At 40.6% G+C, this 21454-nt stretch overlaps 2 protein-coding genes across 3 annotated transcripts; one reads left to right on the forward strand and one right to left on the reverse strand.

The window, feature by feature from the left end:
- Positions 1-13271: 13271 nt before the first annotated feature.
- On the forward strand, positions 13272-15882 carry LOC109205272. The gene is made up of 2 exons (XM_019367962.1): positions 13272-14518; positions 15093-15882. The coding sequence occupies exons 1-2, from the start codon at positions 13272-13274 to the stop codon at positions 15880-15882; spliced, it is 2037 nt and encodes a 678-aa protein (XP_019223507.1).
- Positions 15883-17853: 1971 nt separating this feature from the next.
- On the reverse strand, positions 17854-21210 carry LOC109205283 (lipase-like). Of its 2 annotated transcripts, none has more exons than XM_019367976.1 (8): positions 20763-21210; positions 20576-20670; positions 20388-20491; positions 19957-20057; positions 19769-19872; positions 19042-19479; positions 18354-18485; positions 17854-18260 (listed from the first exon to the last, which is right to left on the reverse strand). In XM_019367976.1, the coding sequence occupies exons 1-8, from the start codon at positions 21015-21017 to the stop codon at positions 18110-18112; spliced, it is 1380 nt and encodes a 459-aa protein (XP_019223521.1). In that variant the 5' UTR covers positions 21018-21210; the 3' UTR covers positions 17854-18109. The 2 variants fall into 2 exon arrangements, with proteins under 2 accessions (XP_019223521.1, XP_019223522.1); XM_019367977.1 differs by having other exon boundaries at positions 18169-18260; positions 18342-18485.
- Positions 21211-21454: the final 244 nt, after the last annotated feature.

Genomic DNA, 21454 nt, shown 5'->3' on the forward strand with positions numbered 1-21454 from the left:
ATCAAACCATTCCATCTACCTGAATTTCCTTCTGATTCATTTTCAACTTGATGCTCCCTATTGCTGTAGTACCACAATATCTCAATCCCAGGCTCACTACACGAGACCCAAGCACAAGACCACGCTGTCTAGGACCCATAAACCGCTGAATACTCTCTCAAATATTACCAGAAACATCACGCTCCCGTATACTTTAATCTGAAGAACCTCCTGCGAATCTGAATCCGTTACCTTTACTTTCCCGATACTGATACAAATAACCCCATAATTAACATAGAAATACCACAAATCTGAACCTCTTCCAATGAAAACACAGTTTCTAACCACGCATGAAACTTTAAAATACCCGATTGTTTCCTGCAGAATCTTGAACACATTAGAACCATTCTCGAAAGTCATTCACTCTTATTCAAACTGCAAATTACCTGACCTAACGAACAGAACCACCCGTGCCTCATTGGCACTCCGATACCGCAAAATGAAATCCTCATCCTAATACACCCAAGCAACTTACTGCTCTATGCACTGAGCATTCTCTACTAACAACAACTTAAGACATCCTGTGATTTCCTAACCCTATGAAGCATAATATAACCCTCGTCAACATCCTCGGTCTCAATTCCCACAAGCCATAACTGATTCACCCGCACGCCTCAAACTGGAACCAGCATAGCACCTAACCGTGCAACCAACTACTCACAGCAGACTCCCCCACTTGGCTCGAAGCCATAGATAAAAATACCCTCAATAACTCATAGCATTTTTACCCTATTGATGCCACAATAACATAGTGAGATTAAACTCAAATCATTTATAAGTTGTGAAAACACAGATCATCCCATACTGTCTTCTGCAATTCTCGCATTCATTCCCGCAACAGTTAAGCCCACTCTCTTAAGCGGCCCAAAATTCCAAATTTCAACACGTACTTTTCACTTGCACATAAAATCTCCTAATATACACATAAGGATCGCACCACTTCAGGACACTTCGCAGGAGATAACCCACCGGCTTCGCTTCAATATAACATTTTTGTATACCTTCCACCCCCATACATATTACACAGCCACTTAGTCTCCCTGAGTCTGAACTTATGCCGCAACATGAAATCTACTTCACTCCCAACTAGGAGACACGAAAGATTTTTCACGCGCCCATAACTCAGAGCTACACATCTAATCACAATGGAAATCATACACTTAATAGTTCATCTACCATCCAACAGACCTCCCTCGTCACTTCCAAGTCACAGAGATACATCTCGCAGTACTAATACACTCTTTACATAGCCACCCAGACGTCACTTTCACTAATAAGGACAATACCGAACATATAAGTTCAAAACACTTATTCACACAATTAGCACGTCGGTGCTCAAGCCATAGGCAAAGATTCGGCCTCAAGTCCTCCAGACTGGCCCAACATCAAACTCACAGAGATCATAACTCGCCCCTTGATCAGGGAATCACAAGCCATCAAGGCACATCTAATACTGAGCGCTCATGCGCGCTTACGAACGCGAGGAAGGAATTTCAAGAGTTACTTTTCAAGCTGAATCAAGGACGCACGATAAGATTACAAGAAGGTGAAGTTTTCCTAAAGGTTCTGCTGCCTCTCGAGGATAAATGCAAACGTCTTCGTACCGATCCGCGAGACTCTACTAAACCTGCTCATGACTCGTGAGACCTAGTAACCTAGGTGTTGATACCAACTTGTCACGACCCAAACCCTGCACTGGTCGTGATGGCGCCTCTCGTGAAGACGAGGCCAGCTAACTAACCCAACTCGGTTTTTTCAAAAGTAGTTAAACATAAATAAACAGCTTAAATATGACTTAATAGTATTAATTAGCGGAAATACAACCCAACACAGCCCTAATCGGGGTGTCACAAGTCATGAGCATCTATAAGAATGTAATTACATTTACAAGTCTAGAAATACACTGAACAGGAATAATGAATAACATAGAAAGAAACGGTGCTGCGAACGCTGGCAGTCACCTCGCTAAACTACTACAGCTCTGCCTCCAAACAGCCAATACCCGCTACCGGGTGAGAAAATACCTGCAACTGCACACGAGGTGCAGGGAGTAAAGTGAGTACTCCAACTCAGTGAGTAATAAAGGTAAATAACAACTGAGCTGTAGGAAATCACGTAAAGAAACCAACATGCTGTATAGAAGCAGGGTACAATCCTTTGAGAAAAACAGTAAAGCTGTGAAATCTTTAGAAATATATTAGCTCAGTTTAACTCTCTTTTGAAAATGATCTTTTCAACAGTTACGAAACGATTTCAAACAGTTAGTGCTGATAACCGCAGAAAAATCCGCCCCTCGGGCACAAATACCGCAGTATAACAGGTAAAAAGGCAAGTAAATATGCAAGATGAGCACATAAAAGTTCGCCCCTCGGGCAATATCTCAAAATAGTACCAGCCCCTCGGGCTCACTCTCAGAAACACTCTCAGCCCCTCGGGCTCTCTCTCTCAGATCACTCTCAGAACAGCATCATATAGTAACCGTTGCGGCGTGCAGCCCGATCCACATCTCCATGCGGCGTGCAGCCCGATCCATATCCGTCGACGGCGCTCACTGGGGGTGTGCAGACTCCGGGAGGGGCCCCTTACGGCCTAAGCGCAATATCAAGCCACATCGTGGCATATAACATAAGGCCTGAAAGCCTTCTCACATCACTCATAAGGCCTGAAAGCCTCCTCACATCACTCATAAGGCCTGAAAGCCTCCTCACATCACTCACAAGGCCTGAAAGCCTCCTCACATCACTCACAAGGCCTGAAAGCCTCCTCACATCACTCAGCAGGCCTGAAAGCCTCCTCACATCACTCACGAGGCCTGGAAGCCTCCTCATATCACTCAACATATCCTCACATATGGCCCTCGGCCTCACTCAGTCCAGAAAACATCATAAGCCCCTAGGGCATCAAATAAATAGTAGTGCTCAGCCCAAACAACAGTGGAAATATCATTTAAGTCTCAAAGTTCAATTAAAGCGGCTGAGTTTGTAAAACAGTATAATCAACAGGACTGAGTTCAAGTAGTATATCAAAATAGTGAGGAAACAATGATAAAAATCCCCGAAGGGTTCAGATAATTGGCACGAATCCCAAATTTTTGCTATCAGCCCAAATCATGATAATAACAAATAAGTTTCAGTCAAATACGCGGTAAAATCGTCAATCGGGACGGACCAAGTCACAATCCCTCAACGGTGCTCTACCCCACGCTCGCTATTGGGCGTGCAAGTCACCTCAATATAGCACTACGGTGTGCAATCCGGGGTTTCAAACCCTCAGGATATCATTTACAATCATTACTCACCTCGAGCCGGCGAAATCTCTAGCTCGCGAATCTATTCAAAATCAGAGCGAATACATCACAATATGCTAAGGGAACAATACCCAATCGAAAACAATCGAAAAATATCAAAAATCTCGAAATTAGCAAAACCCGAGCCCCAGGACCACTTCTCGAAACTCGAAAATTTTCACATCAATAGGTTCCTCATCTCCTCACGAGTTCATACATACCAAAAGTACTCAAATCCGACCTCAAATGGTCCCTCAAACCCCCAAATAGAATTTCAAAATCTCAAGCCCTAGTTTCTTCCATTTTTGCTTAAGTTCCATGAATTTCTAGGTAGATTACACAATAAAAACGAGTTTTAAGTTCAAAAATCTTACCTCCAATTGATTCCCCTTGAATCCCTCTTTAATCTCCACCAAGAAGCTCTCAAAATGATCAACCATGGAGGAAAAATGACCCAAAATCGCGGATGAAGTGACTTAAAACATTCTGCCCAGTTCTGAACTTCCTTCATCGCGTTCGCGACCTCAACCTCGCGAACGCGAAGAACATTTTTATTTTATCCAAAATTAACCTTACGCGAACGCGATACCCGCACCGGCGAACGCGATGCTTTATTCCTCATACCTACGCGAACGCGACTCACATGATGCGAACGCGAAGAGCAAATCCACTGGACCCCAACTCCTTATACGCAAACGCAAGCAGGTCCATGCGAACGCGAAGCATAATATCTTAGCCTTCCGCGAACGCGGGTCTTCAAATGCGAACGCGAAGGCTTTAATTCCTGCCTTCCAATTTCCTTCTACGCGAACGCGAGGTCCTCTAGCGAACGCGAAGAGATAAATCTACGCAACACCTGAACTGAAATTCTGCAACTTTTAAACTTAGAAAATAGTCCGATTGACCAACCAAAACTCACCCGAGGCCCTCGGGACCTCAACCAAACCTATCAGCATAACCCATAACCTCATTCAAACTTGTTCCAATCATCAAAACACCTCAAACAACATCAAATTACTCAAAACTCATTGAATTCAAGCCTAAGTTTCCAAAAACCTCCGAAATACACTTTCGATCAAAAACCCGACCAAACGATGTCTGAATAACCTGAAATTTTGCACACACAACACAAATCACATAACGAAGCTACAGCAACTCTCGGAATTCCATTCTGACTCCCGGATCAAAATCTCACCTATCAACCGGAAATCGCCAAAATACTAACTTCGCCAATTCAAGCCTAATTCTACACCGGACCTCTAAAACCAATTCCGATCATGCTCCTAAGTCAAAAATCACCCAGAGAAGCTAACCAAATCATAAAAACTCCGATCCGAGCTTGTATACAGATAAGTCAACTCTTGGTCAAACCTTTCAAATTCAAAGCTTTCAACTGAGACTGTTCTTTCAAATTCATTCCGTTTTTTCCTAAAAACCGAAACCAATGATCTACATCAGTCATAACACATAACAAGGGGAAAGTTAAGCCCGAAAACTGGTGATCAAAGTGCAAAAACTCAAAATGACCGATCGGGTCGTTACATTTTATTGCAAAATACATTATATTGTTGTATCTTACTAAGACTAAAGAAAATTATGGAGGGCAAGTCACATATTTTGTGTTATGAAGACTTCACCAGGGAAAAATCCAAGAAAAACCGAGTTTGAAAAGTCTGACTTCATTGGTTTGGTTTGGTTTATAGATTTAAAAACCCTACACAATTGGCTTGGTTTGATAATTGAAAAATCCGAACCAAGTTGACATATGTACACCACTAGATGTAAATACTCTTAAGTAACTATTAGGGAAAATACATAAGTTGCTCCATAAAGTTGTCCTGAAAACTCAGTTACACACTATAACTTTATAGGTGCCTTTTTACCCCTTTATTCTTATTCAAAGTGGAATTAGTATCACCCTGAGAATGCTCCATGAATCTTGAGGCTGGTGGCATATTACACACGCCGCTACATCAGATGCCACATCAGATTTGCGTCAGGAGCCATCTAATTTAATTTTTCTCTCCTTTTTCTAATTTTTATTTAACTCTTTCACTTTCATTTCTTTCTATATTTCTTGAAATCCTTCCCAAGAACTCCACTGGTCGTGGGCGTTCATGGTAAGACGGGAATGCATGCGCACTTCTAGTTGGTGAAAGAGAATCTTGGTGGTTTGTTGTGGCAGTGAGGCGAGGGAGTGATACGGAGAAAAGTAGAGCAGCTTGCGAAAGTTGTACATTGTGCTGCACAACTGAGACATAACGACCAGTTAGTTAGGATTATCAAGTTCTGGAAATGTTTAGTTAAGTCCCTTAGTTTTTAAATTAGAAGTTCCTTATATTACACATTGACTCCTTAATTTCTTTTGTCTTATACCAATTAAGTCCTGTCCAGATATGTACTGGAATGGCAGAGTGAGGGAGTACCTAGCTGGAATCCTTAGGTCATTTTCAGAGGTTTATTCCTTATATAGGTTGTAATTATCTTCTTTTTGGCATATGAATGAAACCCTATTTTATTTTATCCTAATTTAGTTTTGCACTTTCTCTTTCTTTTCCTTTTCTTTCTCTTCTTTGCCGATCTTCTTCACTGTTCCATTGCCCTGCGTATCAGTGGTATCAGAGCATCTCTTGGATCTGTGGACGACCATGGCTGATAATAGCAATGTTATGGAGGTACTGAAGAAGATCTCACTCGATATGTCAAGCTTCACAGCTAGACAAGATCTGTTAGAAGCACATCAAGAGCAAAGCAACAAAAATCAGGAGGAAGCTTTGAGTAAGCTCAGGGAGGTGCTCAATGAAGTTATCCATGGAGGAAAAAGACCAGAACGTGATAAATCTGTAACACAAGGTGGAGGTGAGCTGTATTCCCCAAATGATAGGCCCTTTGATTTTGATGACTTAGCTTCCCCTAGCTCTACTGGAGTTAACACCTCTACCATACCCATGAATCTTCCTACTGTTAGTTTAGTCATTCCTAATACTCAAACTGCTTCGATTACCAGCTTACCAACCTCAGCTCCTCAAGTCCCCATGAACCTAGCCCTTCTCTATACACTCAGAATCCCAGAACCTCTCGGTTCCAACCTTCTCCTCTTCAAGCGATGAGGTTACAAACATTCCAAAACCCCATTCCCAGAACAACAGTACCCTTAACACCCCACTTCCCTAATAACCAAGGGAGGTATTATCAACCCCCACAACCACAAAGCTCACCACTAGCACCACCACCGTTATACCACCAGACATATAACCAGGCCAGCCAATTTCCTTATGCCTACTATAACCCAAGCACGCATATGCCACCAACTCTATACCACCAGATCCCATATGTACCAAGTCCTTACCCCTATCCTAGTGTTCCATCACTAACTAGCCCCACAGTTGAAACACACACAATGTAACGTTGCCAAATATCCCTTTTACCAAGTACCACAAGGTTGAATTTCCCAAGTTCAATGGTGAAGATCTTAGGACATGGTAGTACAAAGTAGAGCAATTTTTTTCTGATGAGGATCTTACTATCCAGCAGAAAATGAAACTGGTTTCTATGCATTTTGAAGGGGATGCTCTGCAATGGCACTTAGGCTATATGCGAAGTAGGGGTCAAATGTCACTTCCTACTTGGGATGAATATTTGTGGGCTTTGTGTGATAGCTTTGGAGCTGAATACTCTGACCATATGACTGAAATTATGAATATTAAGCATACTGGGAGTGTGAAGGATTATCAAAAGGCCTTCAATAGTGTTATGACTCGAATGAACCTGTATGTAGAACATACCATTAGTATCTTCTTGAACAATCTAAAGCCTAAAATCAGCAATGCTGTAAGGATTGGTAATCCCACCAGTTTACCACAAGCCTACTACCTAGCCAGGTTACATGAGGCCAGTTTTATTGCACAAAGCAAGGCTATCAAGGCAGCAACTATGGTGCACCAACATTCTACTGTGAGGACCCCTCAGGGACAGGGTTCTACTGGATGGGCAAAGGCTGCTGCACCTGCCCATAAACCATATGTTACTGCCAACCTAGATGGTTTCAAGAAGAGGAGACTTACACCAGCTAAAATGGATGAGAAGAGGGCCCAAGGTGTATGTTTCTTCTGTGATGAGAAGTTCACTCCAGAACATAAATGCAAGGCCAAAAGGCACATTTACTCCATGGAGATAAGTACTGAAGAACTAGTGGATAGTGAAGAAACAGAAGTGGAGATTGATGATATTGAGGAGCCTTAAGAAGCATTAAACCCTATTGAAAGCTATGAGATATCTCTGCAAGCTCTAAATGGCACTAAGGGCTATAGAACTCTCAGAATACAGGGCTTCTCTGAACATAACCCTATCAATGTCCTCATTGATTGTGGCTCCACCCACAACTTCATTAATGAGAATGCTGCCAAGAGAATAGGGTGCACATTTAGCCAAATACAACCTCGGGATGTGTCTGTAGCAGATGGAAGGATTATTCAGTCTATTAAGGGCAGTAAGAACTTTAAATGGCTCATGCAAGGGGTTCTCTTTCAAGATGACTTCCTAGTGCTCCCTATAGGAAGTTGTGATGTTGTGCTGGGAATCCAATGGCTGTGCAAGTTGGGAGATATCAAGGTCAACTTCGAGAAGCTTTTTATGCAGTTTCTCTATCAAGGGAAATCTGTTACACTGCAGGGCACTTATCCTTCCTTTAAAACTGTGGATGCCAAGGCTTTGCATAACATTACAGTTGATACTGCCTAGATCTTCATGATCAAGGTCTGTTCTACCAACATGTCTCCAACTACACACTCTCAGAAAGTTGATGAGCTTCCTCCTCCCATCCAAACACTACTCACTGACTATAGTAGAATCTTTCAAGAACCCAAACATCTTCCTCCTTCAAGAGGGGTGTTTGACCACCACATTCCTTTAGTTGAACGCAGTGCCCCTATCAATTCTAGACCCTATAGATATTCCCCCATACAAAAGAATGTGATAGAAGACATGGTGAAGGAAATGATAGCTTAAGGGATCATCCAATATAGCTCCAGTTCCTATGTCTCTCCTGTAGTTTTGGTTGGAAAGAAAGATGGCTCTTGGAGGTTGTGTGTTGATTATAGGGCTCTGAACAAGGTCACTATTAAGGATAAGTTTCCCATACCCATCATTGAAGAATTATTGGATGAACTTGGAGGGTCAGAGATTTATTCAAAAATAGACCTAAGGGCAGGTTATCATCAGATTAGGATGGCTCCCTCTGATGTACACAAGACAGCTTTCAAGACACACTCAGGACACTATGAATACCTGGTCATGCCCTTTGGATTGACCAATGCTCCCTCTAGTTTCCAAGGGCTTATGAACCATATCTTTCAGGCACATCTAAGGAAGTTTATCCTAGTATTCTTTGATGATATTCTAGTTTTTAGTAAGACATTAGTTGAGCATGTGCAACATCTCAGACTCACATTTGACTTGTTAGTGCAACATCAGCTTTTTGCCAAAGAGAGTAAGTGTGTGTTTGCAGCCACTAGAATTGAGTACTTAGGCCATTATATCTCTGCTGAAGGAGTGACAACTGACCCCAAGAAAATTGAGTTAATCCAAGGGTGGCCTGAACCTGCTAACCTTAAACAGTTAAGAGGTTTCTTTGGACTAGCTGGATACTACAGAAGGTTCATCAGAGGTTATGGGGTTATCAGCAAGCCACTTACTGATCTGCTTAAGAAAGACGGTTTCAAATGGTCCCCTCAGGCTACTTCAGCCTTCAATAAGCTTAAAGAAGCCCTCACTTCTACACCACTACTAGTACTACCTGATTTTTCCACACCTTTTGTAGTGGAAATTGATGCTTGCAGCAATGGCATTGGTGCAGTCCTAATGCAAAGGGGCCAACCCATAGCTTACCTGAGTAAGGGTCTCTCACCTCAGCACCAGACACTATCAGTATATGATAAGGAATTGTTGGCATTGGTTATGGCTGTTAACAAGTGGGCTCAATATTTAACTGGCAGGCCCTTTACAGTAAAGACCGATTAGAAGGCCTTAAAATTCCTTCTTGAGCAGAAGTTGCATACAGGGTCACCGTTGAAATGGATAGCAAAGTTGATGCAATATGATTTCATAATTGAGTACAAGAAAGGTAAGGAAAACAAAGTGGCTGATGCCTTATCTAGACTGCCTGCAGTAGAACTAGCTGCCCTTACCTTGTCCTCTGTCCAGCCTGACTTGCTTCACATGATCACTCAAAGTTGGTACATAAACACAGATTTGACTGCCTTGATCCATACTTTAAAGGGAGGTACAGAGGTGCAAGGTTACACCTTCATTCATTATCAACTTCGAAGACATGGCAAGTTGGTAATTAGCCCAGACCCTAGTTTTAAGAAGAATATTATGCAATTGTGGCATGATTCCCCTATGGGAGGACACTCAGGGATTGAACAAACATACAGGAGAATAGCTTCACTGTTTTATTGGAAAGGATTGAGAGAAGATGTTCATACTTATGTCAATGGCTGTGACATTTGCCAAAGGCATAAGTATGATAAGTCTCCCTACCCAGGACTTCTACAACCCTTAAAGTTGCCAGTCACAGCTTGGAGCGGCATTAGCATGGACTTCATAGAGGGACTACCAAAATCAAAGGGAAAGACTGTGATTCTGGTGGTAGTCGATAGACTTACTAAGTATGCTCACTTCCTGAGTCTCTCTCATCCTTATTCAGCTTCAGAGGTGGCAAAACTCTTCATGGAACAGATTCATAGACTTCATGGCATGCCTGAGGACATAGTGAGTGACAGGGACCCCATCTTCACCAGTAAGGTTTGGCAGGAATTGTTCTCTATGCATGGGGTAACACTCAACACATCCACAACACACCACCCTCAAACTGATGGCCAAACAAAGGTCATCAATAGATGCCTAGAGACTTACCTTAGATGCTTTTGTTCTGACTCCTAATCTGATTGGTGTTCATACCTCTCTTCTGCTGAATGGTGGTATAACACCACCTTTTACTCTTCTATACAAACAATACCATATGAAGCTTTATATGGCCAACCTCCCCCACTTCATTTACCCTATGTAGCAGGTGACTCAGCTGTGGAAGAAGTAGACAGAAGCCTCTTGACCAGAGAATTCAAACTACAACTCCTCAAATACCATCTCCATAGGGCACAACAAAGAATGACTGTTCAGGCTAACAAGCATCGCTCAGATAGGCAGTTCAAAGTGGGAGACTGGGTTTACCTCAAAATCCAGCCCTATAGACAAGTGACACTGTCAGGTTCCCATTTCTCCAAGCTTTCAGCTAAATATTATGGCTCGTACCAAGTCTTACAAAAAGTTGGCCCTGTAGCTTACAAGCTATCTCTCCCACCCAGCTACTCCTCCACCCCACCTTCCATGTTTCCCAACTCAAATTATGCCATAACCTACCCTCCAATATCTCTCACCCTCCTGTCCTTGGCATTTCTGGCCCTTACTGTCCAAGTCCGCAAAAAATCCTTGATCGACGCTTGTTTCAAAAAGGGAATAAGGCCGTTACCCAAGTCCTAATACAATGTGATCAGCTATCTCCAGAGCAGGCTACTTGGGAAGACTATCACTCTCTCATGGTTCGATTTCCTTCCTTCATTCCTTGAGGACAAGGAAATTTTTAACATGGGATCTGATACGGAGAAAAGCAGAGCAGCTTGCGGAAGTTGTACATTGTGCTGCACAACTGAGACATAACGACCAGTTAGTTAGGATTATCGAGTTCTGGAAATGTTTAGTTAAGTCCCTTAGATTTTAAATTAAAAGTTCCTTATATTACACATTGACCCCTTAATTTCTTTTGTCTTATACCAATTAAGTCCTGTCCAGATATGTACTGGAATGGCAGAGTGAGGGAGTACCTAGCTGGAATCCTTAGGTCATTTTTAGAGGTTTATTTCTTATATAGGTTGTAATTATCTTCTTTTTGGCATATGAATAAAACCCTATTTTATTTTATCCTAATTTAGTTTTGCACTTTCTCTTTCTTTTCCTTTTCTTTCTCTTCTTTGCCGATCTTCTTCACTGTTCCATTACCCTGCGTATCAGGGAGATGGCTTCCATCGGGTTTCTAGTGGTAAGAGCTGATCTTTCCGTGCAAATAAAGTAACATAACTGAGAATGATAGATTTGCCATGATCAATCACTGAAGCTTTATTTCTTTTCCAAATGCACTAGAGTAGATTTTGTTTAGTAACATAAAGAGAATAATATAACCAAAATAATATTTTTCAAACATAGCCAGATCGACTGCTATGGCAGCCTTCCTATTTCTTGACAAGAGTTGAATCAAGAGGAACCTAGTAATGTGGAAAATACGTGCTTAAGCTGTGTCAAAAGATATATCCATAAAAACAAATTTATACCTCGCAAATTTAATTTTGTGGACCTCTTTATATAGAGACAGCAAACCCAATATGTGATTTTATTCAATGAATTGAAAGAGAGACACAAAAGTATTATTACCGGTGATTACAACCAATAAGGTTAGTCTTGGTGTTGGAGAACCTGCAATGGTGGAGTCTTTGGAGGCACCACGGTGGTTTTGCAGGTGAGGATACAAGATTGAGGGGAAGGAAGAGAAAAAGAAAAGAGGCCCGCCAAAATAGTCTTGTCAACTGAGTACCATCCGATTAAAGAAAGAATAACACGTACCTTAAATTAATTCATTTTTCACTTGTTTTCCCTATTACACATTTTAAGGAGTGAAAACACTTTCTCTGCCATCATCTCTCAAGGTGGTATTAATTCTACTTTGGGGGGTAAAAAGACACTCGTAAAGTTAGAATATGTAAATGAGTTTTCGAGACAAGTTTAGGGAGTAACTTTCCTAACTATTAAGTACTATATTTAGATGAAAAATCAGTCAACACCATAAAAAATCTGTTAAGATGAAGCCCCATAACAATTTGAAAGAAGAAGAAACAGGAACGAAGAAGATGAAAGCAATTGCATCCTGTACAGAAATGAGGAAGAAAGACGGGGTTCAGACATAGCAAAGAACTTCGGAGTTTTCTAGACAAGCTGTCTCTCTATTCTTTTATTTTAATATGTCCTTTATTCATTTTTATTTTGATCCTTTGAGTTTACACGTGTACAGATCTCAACCCTTGAAGCTTTTTAATAAGAGCCATTGATATGGCAAATCTAGCTGTACAGATAAGGGTATAGGAGCACATGTTAGAGAATAAAATTAGTTTTTCTGTTATAGGTTTACACAATAGGAATTAGACAAGTGTACAGGGTGATTTTCATTTTACATTTTCTTTAGCTAGAATTACTTGTATAAAGAGAAACAAGCTACTGTGGTTACAATCATCAGAAAATTTCTACAATATCATCCTTCAGGTTTACATGGTATCAGAGCTTATACTAGCTCGATCCTTCAACTCTCCAAATTTAATCATCTTCTTCTTCTTCTAATCTTCACCCATGACTGGAGGAGAAGCTACCCCAACCATCACTGTTGTCAGTTCAACCAGTCAAATGAAAAACCTTGATTCCAATCATCCATATTTCCTTCACTCTTCAGATTCACCTGGGATGTGTCTTGTCAATGTGCCTTTTGATGGGAGAGGTTTCCCAGGTTGGAGGAGATCCATTCTCATTGCTCTTTCAGCCAAGAACAAACTTGGTTTTATCGATGGGGTTTGTGAAGAACCTAAGCCTGATTCAGCTGACTATCCTCTGTGGAGCAGAGCTAATGAATATGGTGACTTCATCGCTGCTCAATTCACTGTCAAAAGATATAGGAGATAGTGTCATTTACTCCAAAACAGCAAGAAATTTATGGAACAGTCTAGAACATAGATTTGGCCAATCAAATGGGGTCAAACTATATCAATTACTGAAGGAAATTTCAACATCAGTCCAAGGAAATAACAGCATCTCAAGCTATTTCACTACACTCAAAAAACTATGGGATGAAATGGACTCTCTAAGCTCTCATCTAAATTGCTCATGTGATTGTACATGTGGTGGAAAGGCTAAGCTGGATAAGTTTCTAGAGGATCAAAGGATCCTGCAATTTCTCATGGGACTCAATGATGCATATGCTCAGGCTAGAGGAAACATCTTAATGATGAGTCCTCTCCCTAGCATAGACTTTGCCTATTCATTACTCTTACAAGATGAAAACCAGAGGGAGGCTTTTGTGAATATGGTTAGCCCTCAACTCAACTCAGATGCATCTTCCTTTTTGGTTACAGGTCAAGGGAAGGGAGGGCTAAGGTACAACAATCAGGTGCAAAAAGGATGGAATCCTTCTTCAAGATCTGGAAATAATCAGCAGCAAAAGAGCAAAGCTAAGAAGGCAAAATATAAACCAAATGTCAGTTGCACTCACTGCATGAGAACGGGACATGTTAGGGCAGATTGCTACAGGCTAATTGGATTCCCTGATGATTTTCAGTTTACCAGAAACAACAATTACCAACCCACAGCAAAAGGGAATGCAGCAATAAGAGCACAGGAGAATGAAATCAACTCAAGTCCTAACAATGAAGGACTAGTAGCAGGGCAGAATCAATCATTTAGCAAAGAACAGATTTCAGAACTAGTTAATATAATCAGACAGGTTCAAGTTGGTAATACAGGAAACACAGGATCTGAAATCAATGCAAATGCAGTTGCTGGTACTATTCTTAAGTATTTAGGAACATGTTTGGCAGTGTTTAACACTAAAACTTGGATCATTGATTCAGGGGCTTCTGAACATATGTGTTTTGATTCAAGCTCTTTTTTAGAGTTGTCTCCCCTTCCTATACCTGTTCATATTAGCTTGCCTAACTCTTTCCAGTTATATGTCACACACATAGGAAGAGTTTCCATTCAGAATGACATGATTCTTGAGAGGGTTCTTTATGTTCCATCTTTTAAATATAACTTACTTTCTGTTCATAAGCTCTGCATCCAGTTCAAATGTTCCCTTAATTTGACATCTAGTGGGTGTATATTACAGGTCCCTTTAGTGAGGAGGGGGCAAGCTTTTGGTGAAATAAGAGGAGGATTGTACCTGCTGAATCCCATTTCTTTTAGTGCAGAACATAGTGTTTCTAGTCAAAATCCATTTTCAATTCCAAAAGGAAGTCATTCCAGTTCTATTTCTAGTGATGTTTCTAGTCTAAGGCCTGTGTCTATGAATGTAACTTCTGATGTAATCCAATGGCATGCTAGGTTGGGCCATTTACCTTTTGAAGTAATGAAATCTTTCAAGTTCATTTCCTTCCTACATATTTTTATCATGTGTGTGATGTTTGTCATCAAGCTAAACAGACTAGACTGCCTTTTCCCATAAGCCAAATCAAGACAAATGGGATATTTGATCTTATACACATTGATACATGGGGTCCTTTCAAGTCTAACACTTATAATGGCTATAAATATTTTCTAACTATTGTAGATGATTTTAGTAGGGGGACATGGAATTTTCTGCTAAGTTCAAAAGCAAATGCATTCACAGTCCTAAAATCATTCTTTGCCATGACAGAAAGACAGTTCAATGTGAAAGTGAAGAAGGTGAGATCAGATAATGCCTTAGAATGGGAAGAGGAACACAACAATCTGATTTTCTGCTTTCACAAGGGATCATTCATGAGACTTCTTGTGTGGGGACACCCCTACAGAATGGAATAGTTGAGAGGAAGCATAGGCATTTACTAGAGGTGGCAAGGGGCTTGTTCTTTCAATCTAGAGTTCCCATACAATACTAGGGAGAGTGCATCCTAACTGCAACCTACCTAATTAACAGGTTCCCTTCCAAAGTTCTTAAGGGAAAGACTCCCTATCACATTTTGTTTGGTAGACCACCAGTGTATGACAATCTAAAGGTCTTTGGATGCTTGTGCTATGCTTCTACTCTAGTTCACAACAGAAGCAAAATTGATCCTAGAGCACAGGCATGTGTTTTCCTGGGATATTCATCACATCAAAAAGGTTACAAACTTCTAGGACTACAAACAAAAACTGTTTTTGTATCTAGAGATGTGAAGTTCTATGAAAATCATTTCCCTTTTGCTACCACACCTACAACACAACCCCATCAGGTCTTCCCTCAAACTTCACCTGTCTCAGACAACTCCTCCTCTGTTTCCATGCCCTTATCCCCTTCATCTACCTTCCCATTTCCTTTATCCTCCTCTAGTCCTAGGAACAGTGGTTCTCCTAGCCCCAGCCATATAACACCTCTTCCTTCCAGCTCTTTTGATGTTTCTTTCCCTTCTCTCACTCATAACCTTCCTGGTTCCCCTGCACCTGATGAACTCAGTTCTAGACAAGCCTCACCTATGTCTCCTAATCATTATTCTCCCACACCTGATCCTATTGATAGCCTTACTATTCCCATACCTCCTCCTCCTATCAGAAAATCTGAAAGGATCTCTCAGCAACCTAGCTATCTGAAAGACTATGTATGCAATGGGATTTTCTTGTTTGACATCACTTCCTCTTGTTTCAACCATGCACCTTGTCCCCCTACTCTACCCTTTGCAGCTTTGTCAATCCATAATCAGAATGTCATAATTCAGTATGTTCTATTTTAGAACCTCAGAATTATTTTCAAGCTTCTCATGATGCAGGTTGGAGAAAGGCTATGGAAGAAGAGTTAATAGCACTTAATCTCAACAAAACCTGGGAGATTGTGGATTTGCCACAAGGCAAGAAAGCCTTACCTTGTAAGTGGGTCTACAAGGTCAAACACAAATCAGATGGTTCCATTGAAAGATTAAAGGCACGATTGGTGGTGAGGGGGGATATCCAAAGAGAAGGTATCGATTATTCTGATACATTTTCACCTGTGGTCAAGATGACCACAATCAGATGTCTCTTAACTGTGGTAGTAAAGAAAGGATGGAAGGTGTCACAACTTGATGTTAATAATGCGTTTTTACATGGGGATTTACAAGAGGAAGTCTACATGAGATTTCCTCCTGGGGTATCTCCACCTACTCCTAATCAAGTTTGTTTTTTGAAGAAGTCCCTATATGGTTTGAAACAGGCCTCTAGACAGTGGTATGCTAGATTGGCAGGTGCTCTTAGTTTCAAAGGATATTCAGCCTCCCTAAATGACTATTCTTTGTTCTTTAAACAGAATAAAGATCGGATCTCTATTTTATTAGTTTATGTGGATGATATCCTACTTACAGGAAATGATTATGCAGAAATCAGTCATATTACCCATTTCCTTGATTCAGAATTCAAAGTCAAAAATTTGGGGGATATTTATTATTTTTTGCGGATGAAAATCATTAGAGAACCACAAGGTTTAATCATCAATCAGAGAAAGTTTACCTTAGAATTGTAAGAGGAATTTGGTTGTACAGGATCTGCTGTATCATCACCTTTGGATCCTCTTCCAAACTGCATCTCGAATTATCACCTCCCTTAGCTGACCCTGCTATCTATCGCCGTCTTGTTGGTAAGCTTAATTACCTCACCAACACCCGCCCGGACATCTGTTTTGCTGTACTCACTCTAAGCCAATACATGCAAAAGCCCCAAATGTTGCATTTTTCTACTGGGCTGCGTGTTTTGAAGTACTTGAACACCGATCCAGCACAGGGCATCCTCCTATCTGCAAATCCTTCTCTTGATCTGCTTGCTTTTTGCGATGCTGACTGGGCTGCTTGCAAGACTTCTCGCCGCTCTGTCAGTGGTTTCTTCATCACCCTAGGGGGAGCTCCTATCTCATGGAAATCGAAAAAACAAGTATCGATTTCACTCTCTTCCGCCGAGGCAGAGTATAGATCTATGAGGCGCGTCACTGCAAAGATTACTTGGCTCGTTCGTCTCCTCGCAGATCTGTCTGCTCCTCCTACTTGGCCGGTCACTGTTCACTCAGATAGTCAAGCGGCCATTTACATTGCTCGAAACCCAGTTTTCCACGAAAGGACGAAGCATGTGGAGCTGGATTGCCACTTCGTTCGGCAACAATACCTCTCAGGTTTAATCACTCTTTCTTTTCTTCCCTCAAAGCTTCAGCTAGCGGATCTCTTCACCAAGCCCCTCACTGGGGTTTCTCACCATCAGATTTTGCCCAAGTTGGGGGGTTTTCTCTTCACCCTCCAACTTGAGGGGGGGTGTTACGATGAAGCCCCATAACAATTTGAAAGAAGAAGAAACAGGAACGAAGAAGATGAAAGCAATTGCATCCTGTATAGAAATGAGGAAGAAAGACGGGGTTCAGACATAGCAAAGAACTTCGGAGTTTTCTAGACAAGCTGTCTCTCTATCCTTTTATTTTAATATGTCCTTTATTCATTTTTAATTTGATCCTTTGAGTTTACACGTGTACAGATCTCAACCCTTGAAGCTTTTTAATAAGAGCCATTGATATGGCAAATCTAGTTGTACAGATAAGGGTATAGGAGCACATGTTAGAGAATAAAATTAGTTTTTCTGTTATAGGTTTACACAATAGGAATTAGACAAGTGTACAGGATGATTTTCATTTTACATTTTCTTTAGCTAGAATTATTTGTATAAAGAGAAACAAGCTACTGTGAATACAATCATCAGAAAATTTCTTCATTGAGTTGTGTATTCTTTTGGAATTCTATATTCATCTTTTTTGACAGTGCAACGGACCAAATCTCTACTTACATTTCCCACGGAAAGCCTACGAGGTAATAATAATTACATACAAAAGAACAATGAGAGACATTGACTTTAAAATCCATTTCAAAGGCGAAATAGATATTTGGTCAGTGTGTAAAAGATTAGAAGAATGTGATACTGCAGTAGTATACCGTCCCTTGAGAGAATATCTTCCTAACTATGGTTTGGGAGTGTTGGAGTCTTTCTTAAGACATGCTTCCTGCAGCGCTCAAATATGCTGTCGTACATCAAATCAAATTGAACTCCAGCTCTTTCCCGGTTCACAACAATAAGAATGTGGTCACCTTCCACAATTTTATAGTACCTGCACAGAAGAGGAAAATTAATACTTAATTCTTGGAATAGAACACAATATTCTTCCATGAGATAAGTTCCCATATCTAACTGGTCCCTCTACCAGATGCCAGGTTGCAAGGGCTGGCAATCAGAATCTTTAACGACAAGGTGACTCGGGTGTTCAACCGGCAAGCGTGGGTGCGTCATAGATATGGTGTTCAGAGCACCGTCATTGTCCCACCAATCTTCATCCCTGCATGAAATAACAGCAATGAGATGATGAAACTAGTTATTGTTTGCATTGAATCCGTACTGCTTTCATATACAATGATTACTTTAAGAAGATACAATCTTGAATGATAAAACTTAATGGTGCATTTGGATTACTGATTTTAAAGATTTTGCGACGCGTTAAAATTTAAGACTCTGAACTGATCACAAACGGAAATCCACATCTTACAAAGGAGATTAAACAGATTTTTTAGGTGACACTAAAATTAGGAGAACTGGAAATCAATCAAAAGTGGTGTTACAAAATCCCTAATTTAGCGCAGTGCATATCAGCCATGCATGTAAATCCACGAAGTAGTGTAACAATCAGCAATAACTTGTCATGAACAACAATAAACCCAAAAAATATAATCAGGTTGGATGCGGGATCTCATACAAATCAATGAGGCTCAAAACACATAGCCACTCAATTAAAATGGTCAATATTGAGAAATTTAGACTCAGGTGAACAGCACATGTAGTATAAAGAATCGTCATCTATCTAAGTAGATTGGAACGCAGGGGTAATACACACGAACCTATAGCCCTTGTACGGAGGAGAAACATCTTGTGGATGCCGCCATTGGCTCATTTGCAAGACTCTGATGAGTAGAAGAGGATGTATCCCTAGAACGCCAGAAGGAACTGTAAGACCCATTACTTTCGTGGTACGCTTGGTAGCATAGCTGAAGTAGTATGTCTGCGGAAATGTACGTAAGTGGCTATTCAACTTAATTGACCCCTGGATGGTAAGATCTGGAAGTATCCAGTCTCCTGAAGCAAATGGACCGGCATTCCCTAAAAGGCAATCAACAAGACCCCGGATACCACTTCTCCTCCAGGACATACTGAAGTGGTCAAAGCCAAAGTTGTAATAGTCCTTCAGCCATGGAATGTCAAGCCACTCATAAATTATTACCCCAATGCGGCAAAGTTGGAGCAAACATACGGGCGTTAAGGACTTCCCATCTTCAGGTCTGTCGGAGAATTCAATCAAATTCAGTAAAATGAGGTTGTACAACTCTCAGGAAACTGGTTAAAACATAAAAGTAAAGAAAGCTACAAACAGATGATAGCTTTGACAGTAGTTTTATGCATATTATCATAATATAATGGAGTAACTACATAATGTGTGCCTCCGCAAGTACTATGTACTCGAAAATCATCTAGGACTCCGATCTCAAAGCTAAAGGCATCAATTGTTCATATGGCAAGAATTGACCAAATACGGTTAACCTACAGTAAGTAAAGTTTTGAGAAACTTACTGCATTCCATCAAAGTATGTTCTAGTTGTCCCATTAAGTGCTCCAGATAATGATGTTAGGCTTAACACCCAGTTCTCTGAAGTGCTCTCATAACCCTTGAATGCCTATCATAGTAAGCTTAATGTTAACGTTGAACAGATTATTTAAGGTGTCACAATATTTTGTAACTAATTTGTGCATTAATTTACCTTGTCAGCTAGCATCTGTTGCAAGACTCGAACAACCTGTGCTCCAGCTGAATGCCCCACAAAATGAATAGGATGATCTTCATCCCACTCTGGGTAGTACCCTGCTTCATTTTTTGGCAGGTAAGTAAAATGGCTAGTTTAATTTAGACATTGAGTTCACAAATATTGAAATGCAATTAATTAATACATAACAATTAACAATAACAATTGCGCTTCAGTCCCAAACAAGTTGGGGTCTGCTATATGAATCCTCACTGACCTTAGACCAACATTATAACAACAACAAAAAAAAAATCCGGTGTAATCCCACAAATGAGGTCTGGGGAGGTAATGTGTACAGAGACCTTACCCCTATCTTGTGAAGAGGTAGGAGGTTGTTTCCGACCCACCAACATTATACAAAATAAAAATAAAAATGAAAAGGTTCTTACCTTGTTCATAAATTCGTCCAAATTGGGAATGCCCACAAGCCTTACTGTGCTCCTCCTCATAATCAACCTGCCCTCCTTTCAAATAATAAAACAATTCACGTGCCCTGAAAACTAAAATCCATCAATTGTTGCAAAAAATAAAAAAAAGATGGAATAGGAAACAACAATATCACAGTAAAAATATCCACCTGTCATAAATGCTAGTAAGCGAACCCAAATCCGGTACTAGAACCCTTTCATCCTTTTTCTCTGCACCAGCGAAATACGAAAGTCCTCCCAATCTCTACAAATTAAGAAAATACTATTACATTTTCAAGGCCACAAGAACCAACAAGTGTAAAGCACAAACGTGAAAATGTGTTAAAGGGGCATTACCCCTTTGCCAAAACCAAAGATTCCATGAACCAACACGATAGGAGGCAAATCTTTTGCACTGGTAGCCTCTTTTGTGTCCTCTGTTTTAAGGCTAGTTTCCAAATTTGGCTTGAAAAGCCAATTGCTCAGAATCTGGGAAAGATCACCGGCCACAGCTGTGCTGAATATGTAAAGCCCATATGTCAAATGAACCAAAGAACTCACAAACAGCTCTGTCAATTGGAATGTTGTCATCCACCATCTTACTACTATCATTTTCTTGGAGATAAAAAAAAAAAAGAAGATGGAGTAATATTTAGTTCAAGTTCAAATTCTCAAAGAAGGCTCTTTTGATCAAATATAAGTGTTAGTAAATGTCTCCTCAATTCTTAAAAGCCTTTTGATGATTCTTGGAAAAGGGAGAAGAAAAACGTGGAATTCTCCCTTTTTAAGTTTACACTAAATTTGGGTCCTATTTTCTATTGGCTTTATAGAGTTTGTTGTAGAAAATTCAAGACTTCGAAAATAGTTTCCACCACTTTCACATTCCCACTAATTGACCAATCAAAGCGTCGTACTATATTTTATCTGACTCCGTGTTTTGAAACAGATAGAGGGGGGACCCACATCTCACTAAAGTTGGTGGCTGTTATTGCCACTTGTTATAGGTTAGGCCGCTGCCATTGGTTAATTGGGTCCCACTTTCTTAGGAC

Source organism: Nicotiana attenuata, unplaced genomic scaffold (assembly GCF_001879085.1).
Source record: "Nicotiana attenuata strain UT unplaced genomic scaffold, NIATTr2, whole genome shotgun sequence".
Classification (NCBI taxonomy): domain Eukaryota; kingdom Viridiplantae; phylum Streptophyta; class Magnoliopsida; order Solanales; family Solanaceae; genus Nicotiana; species Nicotiana attenuata.

Coding starts and splice junctions, on each gene's coding strand:
- LOC109205272 (XM_019367962.1), top strand. CDS start 13,272: ATGGACTCTCTAAGCTCTCATCTAAATTGCTCATGTGATTGTACATGT. Junction 14,519..15,092: donor GTAATCCAATGGCATGCTAG/GTTGGGCCATTT, acceptor CCTAATTAACAG/GTTCCCTTCCAAAGTTCTTA.
- LOC109205283 (XM_019367976.1), bottom strand. CDS start 21,017: ATGATAGTAGTAAGATGGTGGATGACAACATTCCAATTGACAGAGCTG. Junction 19,873..19,956: donor AACAGATGCTAGCTGACAAG/GTAAATTAATGC, acceptor TTACTATGATAG/GCATTCAAGGGTTATGAGAG. Junction 18,486..19,041: donor CCTCCGTACAAGGGCTATAG/GTTCGTGTGTAT, acceptor TATTTCATGCAG/GGATGAAGATTGGTGGGACA.